This window comes from Rasamsonia byssochlamydoides, assembly GCF_041956645.1.
Source record: "Rasamsonia byssochlamydoides strain NRRL 3658 unplaced genomic scaffold VTN77scaffold_71, whole genome shotgun sequence".
In the NCBI taxonomy this organism is placed as follows: Eukaryota; Fungi; Ascomycota; class Eurotiomycetes; order Eurotiales; family Trichocomaceae; genus Rasamsonia; species Rasamsonia byssochlamydoides.
The window spans coordinates 45595-62345 of record NW_027192454.1 but is presented as its reverse complement, the minus strand read 5'-3'; the positions used below and the strand labels follow the sequence as shown (position 1 = coordinate 62345).

General features: G+C 48.0%; 7 protein-coding genes across 7 annotated transcripts; 4 read left to right on the top strand and 3 right to left on the bottom strand.

Moving 5' to 3' along the window:
* Positions 1 to 63: 63 nt before the first annotated feature.
* On the bottom strand, positions 64 to 2868 carry VTN77DRAFT_8402 (uncharacterized protein; the record flags this gene model as incomplete). The annotated part of the gene is made up of 3 exons (XM_069424897.1): positions 64 to 279; positions 2261 to 2460; positions 2529 to 2868. 3 exons carry the CDS (start codon positions 2866 to 2868, stop codon positions 64 to 66), a joined length of 756 nt encoding a protein of 251 aa, XP_069274701.1.
* A 1944-nt stretch (positions 2869 to 4812) lies between these two features.
* VTN77DRAFT_8401 (uncharacterized protein) lies at positions 4813 to 6117 on the top strand (the record flags this gene model as incomplete). The annotated part of the gene is made up of 1 exon (XM_069424896.1): positions 4813 to 6117. The coding sequence occupies one exon, from the start codon at positions 4813 to 4815 to the stop codon at positions 6115 to 6117; it is 1305 nt and encodes a 434-aa protein (XP_069274700.1).
* Positions 6118 to 6323: 206 nt separating this feature from the next.
* VTN77DRAFT_8400 (uncharacterized protein) lies at positions 6324 to 7624 on the bottom strand (the record flags this gene model as incomplete). The annotated part of the gene is made up of 5 exons (XM_069424895.1): positions 6324 to 6992; positions 7121 to 7212; positions 7282 to 7350; positions 7462 to 7483; positions 7556 to 7624. The coding sequence occupies 5 exons, from the start codon at positions 7622 to 7624 to the stop codon at positions 6324 to 6326; spliced, it is 921 nt and encodes a 306-aa protein (XP_069274699.1).
* A 741-nt stretch (positions 7625 to 8365) lies between these two features.
* Positions 8366 to 9181, bottom strand: VTN77DRAFT_8399 (uncharacterized protein; the record flags this gene model as incomplete). Its single annotated transcript, XM_069424892.1, has 1 exon — positions 8366 to 9181. One exon carries the CDS (start codon positions 9179 to 9181, stop codon positions 8366 to 8368), a length of 816 nt encoding a protein of 271 aa, XP_069274698.1.
* A 625-nt stretch (positions 9182 to 9806) lies between these two features.
* Positions 9807 to 11727, top strand: VTN77DRAFT_8398 (uncharacterized protein; the record flags this gene model as incomplete). The annotated part of the gene is made up of 4 exons (XM_069424891.1): positions 9807 to 9866; positions 9944 to 10558; positions 10669 to 10809; positions 10864 to 11727. 4 exons carry the CDS (start codon positions 9807 to 9809, stop codon positions 11725 to 11727), a joined length of 1680 nt encoding a protein of 559 aa, XP_069274697.1.
* Positions 11728 to 12350: 623 nt separating this feature from the next.
* Positions 12351 to 12781, top strand: VTN77DRAFT_8397 (uncharacterized protein; the record flags this gene model as incomplete). The annotated part of the gene is made up of 2 exons (XM_069424890.1): positions 12351 to 12398; positions 12527 to 12781. 2 exons carry the CDS (start codon positions 12351 to 12353, stop codon positions 12779 to 12781), a joined length of 303 nt encoding a protein of 100 aa, XP_069274696.1.
* Positions 12782 to 14357: 1576 nt separating this feature from the next.
* On the top strand, positions 14358 to 16326 carry VTN77DRAFT_8396 (uncharacterized protein; the record flags this gene model as incomplete). Its single annotated transcript, XM_069424889.1, has 5 exons — positions 14358 to 14461; positions 14530 to 14620; positions 14685 to 14849; positions 14902 to 16032; positions 16171 to 16326. 5 exons carry the CDS (start codon positions 14358 to 14360, stop codon positions 16324 to 16326), a joined length of 1647 nt encoding a protein of 548 aa, XP_069274695.1.
* Positions 16327 to 16751: the final 425 nt, after the last annotated feature.

Here is a 16751-nt window from a genome sequence, read left to right as displayed (position 1 = left end):
GAGACCGAAGTCTCGTATCACCAAAGGGAATTGTATGTTGCACCATCAAACCTCTTCAAGAGCTCAGTTTGCCTTGCAAAACAACGAGTTCTCTTCGTCAAAAGTCTCGCTCTCGTCGTCTCCTTCAGCTTCTGACTGATCGGTGTCATCCGACTTATCGTCATCATTCTCATCACCGTCATGGTTAACCTCTTCCCCATCACCAATTTCCATCTCGTATTCAATCCCCTTGTCATTTCCATTATCGCCAATGTTGAGCTCGTTGCTATCTTCGTCCTCCTGTACGCCCTTGTATTCAAATGTGTTCATTCCAACTTTTCTGGTCCAAACCATGGCAACAAACTCAATTATGTTTTGTTGAAAAGAAAAGGCGCTTCAATTTCAAAGCAGAAGAGAAAGAAGGATCCAGAAAAGTCACGGGCATGGGGGGAAAGAAGATAGCAGTCAGGATCAAGTGCTTGTCACGGATATGACAGGTAAGGGAAAGGGAGGTTAGGTATCAGAATTGACGAGGTAGTGTCAAGTTTCACTGTACTTGTGCTGTGTGTTGTTGCTAGAAGAGAAAGATTGGTGTTTGAATATATGGAGGAGTAGGGATAATGGGAGTTTTCCCCGTGGAATAGAAGGGCTTGCAACGCGCCTTGTGTGAAGGTCTCGATGGGCTTGTTACAGCACAGTACCACCATACAAATGGACCGGAGGAAATCACGCCCACAACATGACTCTTGAAGCAATGTCTGATGGACCTGGTCTCTGAGGAAGGTGCGGGAGGAAGAAGAATGCCCCAGTATCTCAACGATGATCTCACTTGAATAATTCCCTGCAAAGTTATCACTTCCAATCCTGTTTCTGACCCGTTTTAATCACTATAAATATATTTAAGCACATTCCCCCACGATGTAGGCTAAATACTTTGACTAGGGTGGCTCGTGATGGTGCCAGTGAGTAAGAGTTTCATAGTTTACGCGCATTGTTCTCTAATCCAGCATTTCTTATCCTCAAGGCCTCATGCTGTTCCTTCAACATGTTATTCGTCTCCTCCAGCCGTCCACATCGTTGCTCCACATCCTGATTCAAATCGGCTCCGATGCTGATCTGGCGACAGTTGAGACTTGGGGGAGAGCCACGTATTTGGCAGTAGTTGCAATAGTGGCAACGTCAGAAGGACTCGCGACTGTGATAAACTCGTTCCCTTGACCGTCAATGACATGGATACCGGACGTTGTGAGAAGCTCTTCATCAGACCCTTTGGCTTTTCCAGAACTCAACATGATACCAGGCTGGAGAACATTGTATAAAGATGCAGACACAGTAACTGAGAACCTCGAAATGAAACAGGCATCAGGGATTTTTTTTTCTAGTCCCCTTAACCTGTTCAGCAAGTAGTTGTGATCCATTGAATGTCTGAATATGAGCACCTTCACCCTTTATTAGGAAGCCGCTGTACATAGTGGCTCTCGTAGAGCAACTGTTACACTAAATAAGAAACACAATCATGAAGAGGTCTTGTCACGCCTCTCACTGTCAAGATCCCTTTTTAGAATCATAAGTTGCTTAATTCCCCTTCTGGTTGCTTCAGTTGCGTGTCGGACAGGACCATTTCGTGTACACCAGACCAGGAAAGACAGGAGGGCAATGGCCCAAGCATTGCTCGCAAGAACTCAGAATTTTCTTGACTTCTCAGGTATATATTGGCTCCTTTCTCACACGCAGCTTGAGGTCTTCCTCCCCAATATGACTAAGAAAGTCGTTCAGTAGATTATATGGCTGATCTTTGGTCTGGAGAATTTCTGTCGTTTCGGTCTCAGAGGATTCAGCTTGGAAAGAAAACCCGAGAATCTGCGCTGCCGTTGAACTGGTTGTAACAGTAGTACTTGATAGTGACGCAAAGCGACAAGCAGCCTTAGGCGTAACTCGAGTAGTGCCAACAGTCCCAGCACGCCACTATCCTTCCACCATTGCATGAGGCCGGGATTACAAACATCTCTCCAGTCTCTAGGGATCTTGTTTGTAACCCGAGCTTCGAGGATAGTAGCTTTGCGTGGACGTGGCAGAGCGCTGCGGAGGAGCCATTCGAAAACAGGATACTTGTCCGTGTTCATCAGGCCAGGACAGAAGTACTCGTGGCCGCAGCAATGGCAGATTCACATCCATGGACCGGGTCTTCCCAGCTCCTGAGGAATTTCCAATGAAAAAGGTTGCATGCTTAGCAATGGAAGTCATCAAGTCATGACATTGGTTCGCCTTGTCGACAGGTGACCCACGGCTGCGTGTAAGCATATCCCTCTGCCCCCTGGGAGCTATCGACAGCGTGGATGCGTGGTTTGAGGTTGAGTCGTCCATACAACGCTGTCCACTTCTGGGCTGTATGACTTATACGCGGCATGGCGAGACTATGAGGACGTTGGACCTCTACCAGAATCTTGGGTACCACAATAGGACCATTCGCCGTTTCCAGCTCTTGGGCGCCGCAATTAAAAGCGGATGGGATAGTTCACGGATTATCCGTACGGCGAGTTCTGCTTTACCTCCGTCGTAGATTGAACTAGACGAATCTTTTTCCGTGTTGCCAGCATAATCGATGAAACCAATTCCTTGACGAAGGCACTGAGTAGTTCCGCCATTGGAGAGATGGATGGACCCATGGGGAAATGGTTGAACGTCAATAACGACGTCGGTGCGGTCGCTTTCCACTCTGCCGTCGTGATATACTTCCGAGGTATGTTCGTAGATACGTTTGTGAGAGCGGTACCGAATGTTGAGGAGGTCCCAGCTTAGCAGTGGCAGGCTGGTAGGATCATCAGTGGTGAGATCGAAACCATCCCCGCAAGCGATATTCCGCTTTTCCCGCACCCCGTGTCCCGACATACTATATACTGCCGGTTGGGGTTTGTAGACCGTCACCAGGATTCTCATAAGAGCACCACCCCCGCGATGTTGCCGGCTCGGCAAAAAGATCGATCTGCTGGTTTCCTTGATAGGAGGAGGTGTCGATTTTGTAGTGGCGCACTAGAGAGCGCAGACGAGGACGATCTGGGTTTTATGTCAACATCCTGGAAAAGTCTTCTTGATGAATACGTTCATGAACTTAGTCACCTTAAGCATGGTACCTGCTATCATGGATGTGGGAGCCAAAGCTCAAGTCTCGAGGGAAAAAAAAAGATGCCAAATATATAGAGCATAGGGAGGTAATTATAAGAAGTATGGGTTGTGTGGGTAATTGTAAAGAACCAAAGGACGGAAGAGAGGACAGTTGGATGGTATTTATATTCTGGAGATAACTATTTACTGAGAGAGTGAATGCACCCAAAAAAAATTGTGGCTTTATGTGAATATTCCAGCATCATTACCTGTCAATATTACTGTGAGCACATAATATAGTGAATTATTAGTAGGTAGTCCTCTAAGAACACAACTTTCTTTTCCAGATCGGTGAAGACCCAGCCATAGACTTTGTGAATGTACTTAGATTCCATGGTTGTAATTGCTAGCTCCTTTCGAGAAATGGTGAAAGACTCCCTTAACGGTGACTGGAAACGAGGAAATAAGCGAGCACTCGACAGTAAAATACGGAATTTTGTAGAAGATGGCTTTTTACTGGGCTCCGGAGCTTCCCTTTAGCTGTTTGAAAAAAAATTGAAGCTTCTCACATCAATCTATATAGGAGTTCAATCATTGAAAATCTGGGAAAGCAAGAAGCCTCAACACAGACAGAATCGAAACAAGCAATGGTAAGAACAAGCCACGCATCCTGCAGAATACTAACCAATCTGATGGAATTGATGACCAGCTCATGCCTCGGGCATCTGCGGTGCTTCAGGCGACTGTCTCCTAAATCGATCCAGCAATGGTCACTTTGGGTTACGATATCCCAGAAGGGTCTCCATGCCATTCAGGAATTCTGCCTGATGAATGCGTACGACCTTTGACACTTGTGGTTGAGTGTGACGGAAATTCCGCTTTCCAGACCGTGTAAGATCCCTTAATGCTGGTTTCGGTAGAGACGGCGTAATTGCCAGCCGCGACAGCAAAGACACCTGATTCCCAGTACTGAACTCACGCCATCCCAGGAGGTCGTAACGCCGTATCTAGGAGATACAAATCCAGCATGAATATAATGCTAAACAGCAAGTCTCCATTGGAGCGGACGATATTCTCAATCCACGTTGAGTCAGGGAACTGATAGGATGTCTTGGTATGAAGAGAAAGCTTCCGGAGGGGTGGAAACACATAAGATCCCTTCAGCAGAGAACATAAAGGATGGGAGAGACAGAAGAAACCTCTTCATCTTGACAAATACCTGAGAATTTGACTGCTGTTCAGAATGCCATATGAAAAATCAGGGTGGATTTGCCCTCCCAAATAATGGGCTTGTGTTCCACATCATCAACGTAACTATTATTACGTGGAAAAGGATATCAGCAGCGAGAAGTTAGTGTTTACCGTTCGGTAAAGGGGAATAAAAATAGAGATCAACTGATTCTCTGAAATTAGGGCAAGTAGTCCTCCTGCACTGGTAAATTTCGTGAAACTGGAAAACAAACAGGTACTCTCATCATCGTAGCGGATTGACTACTTGGATAAGAAAGAGGATGTTTGATTCATAGGCACAAAGCCACTCCAAGATCACAAATGATTTGCTTTTTTGTAAGTAAACAATGTAAATTGGATAAGGGTTTTTCTTGTAAGTATTGATACCCCGGGCCCATGGCCCTACTACCAAATACGGTTAGTCAGCGGAGAGCTCTGCGACTCCGACGAAACCCTTGCTCTGTCCGTTCGCTATTGAGCTCAACGCTGCACGCCGCAAAGATGAAGTGCTGCGCTCGACATCGTTCTTTCACGTCATGGCGGCTACAAGTGTTCAGTCGAATTTTCTTTCCTCCTAATGAACTCCAGCTCCCGTCGTCGAGAAACCTCTTCCGTCGAAGCCTATCCTGCACCCCTCGATGCCGTGATTCTCATGGACGAGAGCAAACCAATCACAAAGACAACGCCCGAGACAAAAATCGTACCGGCTCTGACGCAGATGAGAAACAAAACGTCGAGACAATACGTCCATCCCAGCGGCTTCCTCAATCTCCCCTCCTAAAAAAGGTTAGGAACCCCTTGGAGAAAGAAAGGAAGAAACGTCCGAAAAAATATGAAATTGACCGATTGAGACGCAACCCTTGGGCTGTAGCCCTTGCATCTCCGCCGAGACTGTGCTCTATAACTGGCTCTCGACTACCGAAAGCATTGTTAGGTGAATATGGATTGGTTCGCCGTCCCGGTTCAGAGGGCTTGTGGTTCATGCCGGTCGGACTTTTGGAGGATGAACTGAAAGCAGCTGCAGCGGGTGCAGATGCTGGTGATCAAAAGCAAGCTGCGGGAGACAAGGACAGTGTGAAGTCGAAGAAGCCGACAGCCGATCTCCTAAATCTTCACGTTATCCGCATCATATACCGCTCTCTCCTTCTCAAAGAGACCACGGCGCAATTCGCTAGCAGCGATTCTGGGAAGAAGTCCCAAGTCGTGAAGTTGATCCCATTCCGATGGAAGAATCCTAAGGGTCCACTCACAACTCGGGAGCTCAGGAACCTGGTCTGGCGCCAAGATATGCCCAGTTTCGTCCTGAAGAAGATGAGGAAAGAGGTCGTCAAGACACTTGAGAAGGCTTCTCGTGCCTCTGAAATGAGTTTGAATGCGTCCGCTGGTATATGGAGGACTGTTGCGCTAAGTGATAACTCCTTGCCCGCCCTGGTAGAGGGATTGGAAGCAATGGAGGAGGTAGACAACATGGAATGCGGTGGTATCTTGATCCTGGGGAGTGATCATGCAATATCACCATCCGAATCGCCGTCGGGTCCATTCACGTCCGTCTTCCCAGACTATGTCACTCTCCCGCAACGAGGCACCAAAGTCCCAGTCTTCGACCTGTCCGTCCTACTTTCGGAGACTGATCGCGAACGGCTTCGACAATGCCATCCGCGATTCCGACAGCAGGCTTTGTTCTTCCGTCCCGGTGGCACAGTCCCTGTCGACGCAATGCTGTCGTTGTGGAGACTCAAGGGTTTTACCATGTACGATCGAGAGTTTCTAGCACAGGACCCAACTCTAGATCCGGTTGTGAAGTAAACTGTAACAACACACACGGAAACAGAAAAAAAAAGAGGGAAGGTAAAGCAAATGCTTTGTAAAGTCCTATATCCAGCGATGTCTAGATCTATCATACACGCTATGGCCCTTTCCAACGCCCTTCTATGTCATCGGTTCTACAGGCAAGGTTTTTTTTTTTGAGTTTTTCGCACTCTACAAACCTCCGCCTGTCGAGCTGAACTTCGTTATTTCGCACCAAGCAGATCCCCCAACTTATCGACATAAGCCGTCGGCCGCACAGGACCATGCAGTATATCATCTTTTGTGCTGACACCGGTGAGGACCGCCAGGGTGCCTCCCAGCTTGCCTTCCACGCCAAATCGAATATCCGTGTTGACGCGGTCTCCAACCATGCATGCGCGACTGCGGTCAAACTGGAATTTGCCCTCTATTGCGTCCATCATCGCCTGGCTCGGCTTCCCCAGGGCGACGGGCTCTTGTCCGAGCATCATGATCAAAGGAGCGCTAATCGATCCAGCGCCGGGGAAGAGAGTTCCCATGTTCGGTAACGTGCTGTCGATGTTCGTTGCCAGAAATATGGCACCACGACGGATGTAGTGGTACGCCAGCGCCAATTTCAAATAGTTGATGTGGAAATCCAGGCCGGCCAGGACAACGCCCACTTCGGGGTCCAAAAGCGAGGGGTCGCCGTCGGCGATTAGTTTATAGTCTTCCGGTCTCAGATCACGACGATAGGCAGGGTCTGTGCCGCCAATAAACGGGATATTCTCGGACCGCAGTTCTTGTTCGATCCCCGACTCTCCGAGGACAAACACCTTGCGCTTGTTTTCGGGAAGCTTGAGGATACGCGAAATATAAACGGCAGAGCTATAGGACGATGAAAAGATTTCTTCCTATTAAATATCGTGACTGTTAGTCCGGATCTCACAAGAAAGTGCAAGTCCACTAAATATGCTGCATCCATAGCGTGCATAGTTCAAAACGTCACATCAGGATAAACCCATCGACGTAACATACATACCACGGTGCTTGGAATCCCCAGCCCATCCAGCTTCTTTTTATAGTCTGCGCGTGACTTGGTACTGTTGTTTGTCACGAAAACAACTCGTTTGCCTAGCGCGTGCATAAGGTCGAGTCAATAGACCACGATCAAGTACGTACACTACTACTGCGTGCGCGTACCTCTACTTCTCAGCAGTTCCAATGTCTCAACTGTGCCTTCGAACACATGATCTCCGGACCATAGCACACCTATACAGCCACACGTGTTATATTCTCAGCAAATGAACCAATCCGACAATTGATACTTTCCCATTGGATTGTTCTGTATGAACCGCGGTGGAAGGAGAAGGTTTCACAAACCATCGCAATCGAATAGAAATACCTGACATAACGACCAAATCAGTACACGACGGATCACGCTCTGTGGAAGAAAAAGAGAATAATTAAGACCTACATCAAACCTATCAATGAACTCCTTCAGCGCCGCCGCATCACCGCTAATGTAGCGAGGTGTGACTGTCATGGCTGCTGCTGCTGCTGCTCGAAGGTTGACGAAATGATCCACGTACTACGTAATGACGATTGACCAGAACTCTATAATGAATTGTTTCGCAAAGATAAATCTATTGGCACTCCCAGTCTCCGTGGTTCCGATTCCGCGCGTAGAAGAGCGACATCTGCGGGGGCGTTTGTAATCAGCACGTGATTGCGGAGCTGGAGATGGCTGGCCCTACGATACTGTACAGTAGCTTTTTCGGCTTCTCCCAGAAAGGAAATGTCTGAAATGTTAGGAGATGAAGAGACGGTCGAGAAGAAGTTCGGCCCTAGGCCTCAGCCCTGAGTGAGCTGGCATGGCTAGACAAAGATGGCAAACAAAGGATGTTTTCTTCTCATCTTACTCTACATGAATGAATGTCCAGATCTCACATGACCCCTGGTCCAGACTCTGGGCTCGGCCTGACCTCACTCACATAGACTCACTTGGACTTTTTCCGCCAAATTTCAATATGGGGCCTGCTCAGCTCCTGTGCGATGAGAATCTACCCGCCAAGATTCAATGTGGGTTCTGATACCCCGGCAGTGTGGTAAGTTCTTGCATGGCCTTGACGACCCTAGGTCTATGTGGTCTGCCTCTGGACTCTTCAGGACTTACTCAGCAATCACACCTGAACTACTGGGATGAGATCGTCTGTTTCTGTGAACCAAGCGAACAATGAAATCCAGGAACATCTGATTCGGCTGCAAGATATCATACAATTGTCATTCATTTCAGATATTTCTTCAAAATGCCATCCACTACCTCTCTCATCGTATGAAATGCTTTCACCCTTTCCTTCTCCAGTCCATCAACTGTCGCCTTGGCATGACCGACACCAAATTGGTCCTCGCCACCGATCAACCCCTCGTACATCTCGTCGGTGAACTGCTGCAATGGCATGCCGATACTGCCGCCGTCCTTCAGGTCTGGTTGATGCCGCTCATCATGCAGTTCGGTTTGTACCGCTGGTGGAAACACCTCGACGACCTTGACATTGTTGCCAGGACGCGCCTTCAACTGCTCCCGGAGCACGAGAATCCAGTTGTGCAGCGCGGCCTTGGACGCATTGTAGTTGCCCGTCCTCAACATTCCTGGCACGATTCCCAGCGTGGCGCTGATGTAGACCAGATGGGTGGGACCCTTCTGCGCCTGCAGGAACGGGAGAAACGCAACAGTGAGATGCACATGACTGGTGTAGTTGGTCGTCAACTCCTCCCCCAAGACATCCAGGTCCACCGTATCGGGTCGAGAAAAGTCAAAGGCGCGTTGAATGCCGGAGTTGAGGACGATGCAGTCGATATCGGGGTGCTCCGTCGTGATCTTCGATGCGAAGCTAGGGATCTCCTTCAGCTGCGTGATGTCGAACCTTGCGCTGGCTGCGTTGTCAGCCCCGAGTGTGGCGACGACGCGGTCAAGTCGATCCTGGCGTCGACCGACAACGACAACTTTGGTCCCTTGAGAGACGAGTTTGGTGGCGAGAGCCTCGCCAATGCCAGATGTAGCACCGATGATGAGCGCTTTTCTGTACAGTGGAGTGGACATGTTGATGACGTGTTTCCGCAATGGAATGTAGTATACGGAGGAAACTTTAAACGTGGAAACTAGCTGAGAAAGTCAAAATAATCATGACTCAATGGCGACCTCCTTTCTTGTGTAGTTGAGAGATGAAATGGAACTTGATCTCGAAGAAGTCCTGGTCCTCTATAAATATTTCTAGAGTCAATACTAAATCCCTTACTGTAAGTTTTCTCCCACCGGTGGATAATCCAATTTAGTAAGGCAGGAACAAGAAGATGTAACGCTATGCAATTTGGCCTTCTCTCATTCGTTACTGACCATGAAAACGCATTGAATTCATCCTGAAATTGACTCCCTCAGACCATCATTTCATTCTTCATAGATACAAGATGGAGCATTATGGAGCCCGTTCGCAAGATCTTTCTGAAAGCGGTTTAGCGGATGTGGGGGAAGATCGGAGTTTCCATAACCTTGGAGTCTTATCTCCGGCATCAACTAACAATGTCTTGTGGAAAGCTTGGCGATTATGCGTTGACATCCTGCAAGCCTTAATACGCCTTTCCGAGACGAGTCTTCTCTCAAAGAAGGGCCATTTCATCGGGGTCAGGATAGTGGGTCCTATCCTCCGGACAATGCGTTGCACAGAGGTATGGTCGGCGTTGCAGGGAAATCAAAAGGATGCCATACCTGTCGCAAGCGCAAGATAAGAGTCAGTCTCATGATGTTCCTATATCTTCCTCGTTCTTATTGGTTTGATACTGATGCATAACGCATCGTACTATACAGTGCGATCTGGGCAGACCAACTTGTGGCCGGTGCACTAGGAGCTCCCGGGTGTGTGAAGGCTATGACAAGCCAACTATCTTTCTCAACCACTTCCCGAGGCATTTCGAGCAGCTGGAAATACCCAGAAACTCTGTACAGCAGACGAATGGTGGCAATTATGGCCCCCGCCCCGATGGCTCTTCCTGGGAGCCTGGCAGACCCGCTGATGAAGTAGTCCGCTTTTCGCGGGACCGTATTATGCCAAACAACAATGAACTAATTCTCGGAATCCCCAACTTGCAAAAGCTTGCTTGCTTGGTCGAAGCGGCTCAGCATGATCAAGCACTGGCTTCTTTTGTTACTTACTGCCTTCCAGCTAGGGCTTCGGAAGAAGTTCCTCTATCCTGGCTGTCTTCCCTGGCGAGAATACCCAAGAAGACCAGAGCGCTGCCACTGGCTGCTTCAACTCTCTGCTACGGTTGGATTGGTCATGTTGAGAATAGACCAGATATTGTTGACGATGGTCTCAGACTTTACAGCAGGACTCTGGAAGATTTACAGGAAGTCCTTCGACAGAATGAACCGGCTTTGCAGCCAGAAATTCTTCCGACCATGCAATTACTGGTCTTGTACGAGGTGCGCGACAGAGATTTTCTTCTTCCTTTTCTTTTTTTCTTTTTTTCTTTTTTTTTTAAAAAAAAAAAGAAAGATATACTCAGAACGGAACTGATCTGAACACAATACAGCTGTTTGAATTCGGAACAGAATCTGGCGCTGGCTGGTTAACTCACTCCGCAGGGATAGAGACTGCTCTGCGACTCAGAGGTCCAGAAATGCACGTCGAAGGCCTGGACCTTCAGATGTTCCAATTCTATCGAACTATTGGGGTATGAGCCTTTCTGATGTAGGCGAATATGTTGGCTAAGCCTATGTATGACCAGATACTCAAAGGCATGACAAGTCGCAAGTCTACATTCTTGTCTGAAGCTGAATGGGTCAACGTTCCCTGGTCCCTGCAGCCAAAGAATTGGTTTCACCAATTTCTCGACTTAGCTTCGGAAGTTCCGGCTCTTCTCGAGCAAGCTGATGCCCTGCCTTGGACAGCCGTCGACGAGAGATCTATGTCACTTGAAAGTCGACGGCTCTTGCTTCAGTTTGCGGATTTGGTACACCGACTCAAAGACTGGGAGGATCGCTCGGGTATCCATCTTCCGCTGGGTCCTGAATATCTAGCTCCGCACTGGGGTGCATCGTCAATGGTCTCAGAGACAGGTCGACCACCAGTCAGGACACACCGTTACCCAAGCAAATATCCTCAATCTCTGGGTACTGCGTTTGATGCCCTCCAAAGCGCCCGTCTGATGCTGTTCTATTGGGCTACCGCTCTGACACTCTACACGACTGTCTATGACAATCACCTTCTCTTCGAATGCCTTCTCCGCCACGCTGACACAAGCTACTATCATGACTACGTGGGCGATAATTGCCTGAATTTTGCAGACCGAGACCTGGACTGCTTGTCCAAAACGGAGGCCAATGATTTAGCAGACAAGATTAGTGTCTGGGCAGATTTCTGCTCTCAGAACGCATGGCAGAGTTTCGGTCCGGCTATCGCGATTTTCAGCTTGAAAACTGCAATACATTGGTATCAGCTGAGCGAAAGCATGACGTCGTCGTCCTCCTCCTCCTCATCATCATCATCATTTCTTTCGCAGCCCCAGCTGCAGAAATGCGTTGATCTATTGGACCGATTGACGTTTTGTGATTTGAAGGCACAAGAAGGCAAATGGAATATCAGGGGGTAGAGAGCGAGAACAGTGGAAATCTAGAGCCTTTCTGACTCTGGTACAGTAGACATATCACTAAAGGTTTTATACTCTACTCCGTATAGTCAGATTACCTATCTTTAGTAGCAGTATTTAAAATCCTTACCTCAATACAAGAGCCAGGTACCTGCATAAATCCAAAACCTTATTATTTTTCCACAGCCAATTAAAGCAACCTTCCCCGCCAAGCCAAAACACCTTCCCGACTCCACTCCGACGTATGCTGGTGACCACCACCTTACTGTATACATCATCATATCATGCTTTGATCAATCAACATTTTGTTACGACGATAGGGCATCAGATTCCGCCAAATTACGAACAGAGACCTTGAATTAGATAACATTTAGGATATTCGTGCTTGCGACAGTCGTCTCGATACCCAATTTCAATCACTCTTCTGACTTCGCGACCAGATACATACAATTTCAAAGCCAGCCTGCTCAAAGGGATAGTTTCGTCAACGAGTGTGTAAGCTATGACCTATAATGCCTAGACAGTATTGATAGATCCTCTGCTAAATTTGAAGTTTCTAGGCTCTTGTTATTATTGGAGCATAGTTGCCCGTGTTTCCCTGTCCGCAGTTTGACTGTGGTCTCACGATGCAGGTTGCGGAGATTCTCTCTGATTTGACTTCATTACGGGCCTGTGTATGTTAAGATGGTCGACCTATTTTTTCTTTTTCTTTGGAAATTTTTGATACCTGCACAATACTGGGATTGTGATTATGTCTTTCGATTCGACCGTTGAAAAACTAATCAGCGTCTCTTTTTCGCAGGGACATGCCGAAGCCTTAGCTCTCGTCAGTGTCAACCAAGCATTGAAACTAGGGACGGAAACCGGTCAAGATGCCGCCGCAGCAGGTGTGCAGGATTCAGGCAATGCGGAGCTGGAACGAGCCAAGGAGCTCGTTGAGCTCCATTACGGGGTCAAGGTGAAGCACATGAAGGGCCCTGGCGCTGAACCCACGATTGATGAAGGTTTACGCCGTGCTCGAGACGATATTAACCGGGTATTGAGAGAATTGAGTTGAGGAAAATCTTGAAATGACCCTTGCTTGTTGCATTTCTTACGGCCTCCCGGAACATCTATGTCTCGTTGATGCCCCTTTCTGTATATTCTCTCAGTCTTTACGAATCTGACACAATGACAACCTATGGCAGCAAAAGAATGACACGTGAAAAAAATAAAAGAAAGAAAGAAAGAAAAAAAAAGAGAGGGTGTTGGTCTACGGGCGCCTTCCAGTGTCTCCATCTGGTTTGACCGGACCCGTAGCCAACCCCTCCTTCCATGAGCCAGGGGTGGGATTTCCATTGGGCACTGGGAGACATACCTGCTAGCACTAGACCACAAACCCTATGGAAGGTATCTGACACACCCTTATACTGATATTTAACCCCTCTGAAGGTCTCCTGTTCGACTCTGACCAGAACACCACTTTCTTTTTTTTTCTTTTCTTTCTCTCATCTCACTCGCTGACTCACTCACCCACCACGCGCCAGAGCAGAGTTGCCTAATGCTCACCTCATCTCCTTGTTTTCCCTTCATCGTCGTGTTTGTTTCTCGATTACCTACGCGTCCTTTCACATCATTTTGGCTCTCTTGTATCACTCCACCCTTTTCTTACTAATATGATGACAGCAGGCACAGACCTCGATGAGCAACCATACAGAATAAAGATTGTTGTCGAGCAGATGACTTCCTGTAGGATTGTGAGAATCCCACAGCTATTGATATATTTCGACGCCAGGGGCATTATTGCGGAGCGTTGGTTTTATTCTCTTTTTTGACAAAGAACGATTATCACGATGAGCACGAATTGTTGCTATGGCAGGAAGGATCATGTGCTACGTAATTACCTAATAATGTAAGGCACGTATATGGATTCTTCAAGATTCAAGAGCATATAACTTGGCTTTATTAGCAATATTCCAGGTAGCATACTAAAGTACGACATATACAATGACTTACAGGTTAGCGACGTTGGGGGCTCATGTTCATGATGTTGAGACTTTACTCCAATAGTAAAGTTTGCTTAACTAATCAGTGAAACAGTAGGTGAACAAGGATATATACTGTTTGGTCTCCTCATGTTAGAACACAACATCATGTCTGTCTCTGCAAGGTCCTGTTATCTCCCTTTGGTGCTACCTTATGTACCATGTACCTTCTAATGTAATAAATGATGATGGCTATGACAACATTATCACCACATATCAACTACAGATCAGGCTAGACTAAATATAAAATGACATATGCATGCACCTGATTCGACAATATATCACTGCTGACAAATGCACCTTGTAGAGGACTATACCACAAGTATATCTGAGGTCTGATGAACTAGATATACTGTACTTAATCAGAAGGAACAACGAGCAGAAGGCAGAGGAGAATGTGAGGTTGTTGATCGTGACGATACAGTGTACTCCGTAGTTACACTTGCTTAGTCATCAACAACCGGTGGCAACCTCACCCGAACGGCCGACTAGGTCTCTCCCCAACCTTAAGTGTCGTGTCGAAGAGCTCCCTCTGTCGCGTCGGTCTTCAATTTCGCATCTATCTGTCATTCTAGCACAGAATAGTTGTGATCTCAGCTCCAAGCCATCATGGCGACGAGCGTCGATGCCAAGCTGCTGAAGCAGACAAAGTTTCCACCTGAGTTCAACCAGAAGGTGGACATGACCAAGGTCAACGTTGAGGTCATGAAAAAGTAGGTTCTTCTGTCTGGTGCTTCACGCTAATCGCATGAAGAAATGCTGATATCTGGATCAATGGCAGATGGATTGCGGGGAGACTGTCGGAATTGCTTGGAAACGAGGATGACGTTGTCATTGAGCTCTGTTTCAATCTCCTCGAAGGGTCTCGCTTTGTACGTCAACCTCAAGCCATCTTTACTTAGACCTCCGCCGGATATGATTGCTGACGACTGCTAGCCCGATATTAAATCTCTCCAAATCCAGCTAACCGGTTTTCTCGACAAAGACACGCCCAAGTTCTGTCAAGAGTTGTGGAATCTTTGTCTCAGTGCTCAAGCAAATCCTCAGGGCGTTCCCAAAGAACTTCTAGAAGCGAAGAAGATGGAATTGAGGCAAGAGAAGGTAAGGAGATCAGCTGCCAGGACCACATAGGGCGTTCCTAACTCCCTTCCAGTTGGAGGCAGAGAGAGCCGCCGAAGAAGCGCGTCGACGCAAGGAAGAAGAACGGGCACGTGAGCGCGAACTCGAAGCTATCAGACAGAGAGAGAGAGCCGAACGGAGCAGATGGAGGGGTGGGGGTCGAGGAGGTCGAGACTATGACAGAAGAGGTTCGAGAGACTCTCGTTCACCTCCTCCCCGACGGCGAAGTCCCGACCGATTCCGTTCGAGGCGAGAGGCAGATTCTTACGTGCCACGGGGTTCACGTTGGCCCGAAGGACGAGGTCGGCGCTCATCCAGGTCAATCACACGCTCTCTTTCTCGTACCCCATCCTCCTCTCGATCACCACCACCCCGTCGGTCTTATAATTCGGACAGAAGAAGATCAAGGGAGAGGATGCGTCCGCGGTCTTACAGCAGATCTCCATCTCCTGATAGGAGGACGCACAGGAGGGACAGGAAACGCAGTCCGGATTACGGTGATGATCGAGCCAGATCTGGTACCCGTAGTTATTCGTCTCGCTCACCTACTCCCAGAAGATACCGACGGAGATACTCGTCTGCCTCTTCTCTCAGCCAATCACGATCGCCTGTACGGAGACCCCAGCGATGGAGAAGAGATTATTCTCCCTCCAGATCCAGATCCAGATCAGTATCACGCTCCCGTTCTCGTTCCCGCTTGAGCTCTCGTGGGCCGAGAGACGAAGCCAGGGGGAGACGATCTTTGTCTAATGATTCAAGAGCCGATAAGAGAGAGTCACGCGCTGATGTTGGCAAAGGCCGAACTTCCCGAGATGACCGCCGATTAAGTCGCAGTCGCAGCAGAGACCGAAGCCCCAGCAGAGACCGGAGACGCCGAAGCTACAGTCGAAGCGACCGTGGTCGCAGTCGCACACGCACCCGAAGTCTCAGTTCGAGACGTGATCGCTCTCGCAGTTCCAGCCGCAGGAGGGACAAGAAGCGGCGTCGCTCGATTGAGAGATATGCCCCTGTTGGCCGAAGACGGCGCAATACCTCGTCCGTGTCTGCGCGGGATGAAAAGCGACAAAGGACGGCTGAGCCAGAAGAGGATACCGTGATGAAGTCACCGCCACCGGGGGACCGTCGAAGCTCACAGGATGACAGAGCTCGCGAAGAAGAGACTCCGGTGTGTACATAATATCTGCTTTGAAGGAAGCAGGTATTGCTCTGCCTTTTTTTTCCCCCTCCTTTTCACCCCCCTGACTACTAATATTTTCGATCATCATGTTCAGGCCGACTAATATAAAACTATCGGTTCTTACAGGCCCAACAGCAGTCGCGGCCGAATCCGAATCCGATTAGCAAACTATCTGCCACTGAACTGCGTGAGAGGGTACTACGAGAAAAACTCAAGGCCATGCGCCGGACAAACTCCCATGACAAGAATGACAACAAGGTAGAGGACACCAACAAGGAATAGAATAATAATATACCTAGGAAGGTAGGTGTATCATTTAACGGACACGATCGAAATGAAAACACCAAATGTCATTCTGGTTGAGGAAGAGTCGAGTTGTCCGAACAGTTACTGCTATCGAGCCAGCCTACTCTACTCCTCGATGTTGCCGACCTCTGAACTCCCCACAGTTGTTCGCTGGGCAGCAGTGGATTAGATTCTTTTCCCCCATTACGCATTATTTATTTATTTATTTATTTATTTATTATACGTGCGTACAGGTATGTACATACTCAATGGGGGAAAAAGAGAGAGAGAAAAAAACAAGAAAAGAAAAGGAAAAGTCTTGTCTTGTTTTTGTCTGAGCTCGTTCGCTCGCTCGTAAACAAGATTCTCTTTGTACATGTACATTTGTTAGCACGATTACAATTCAGAATCTATCACGGTCT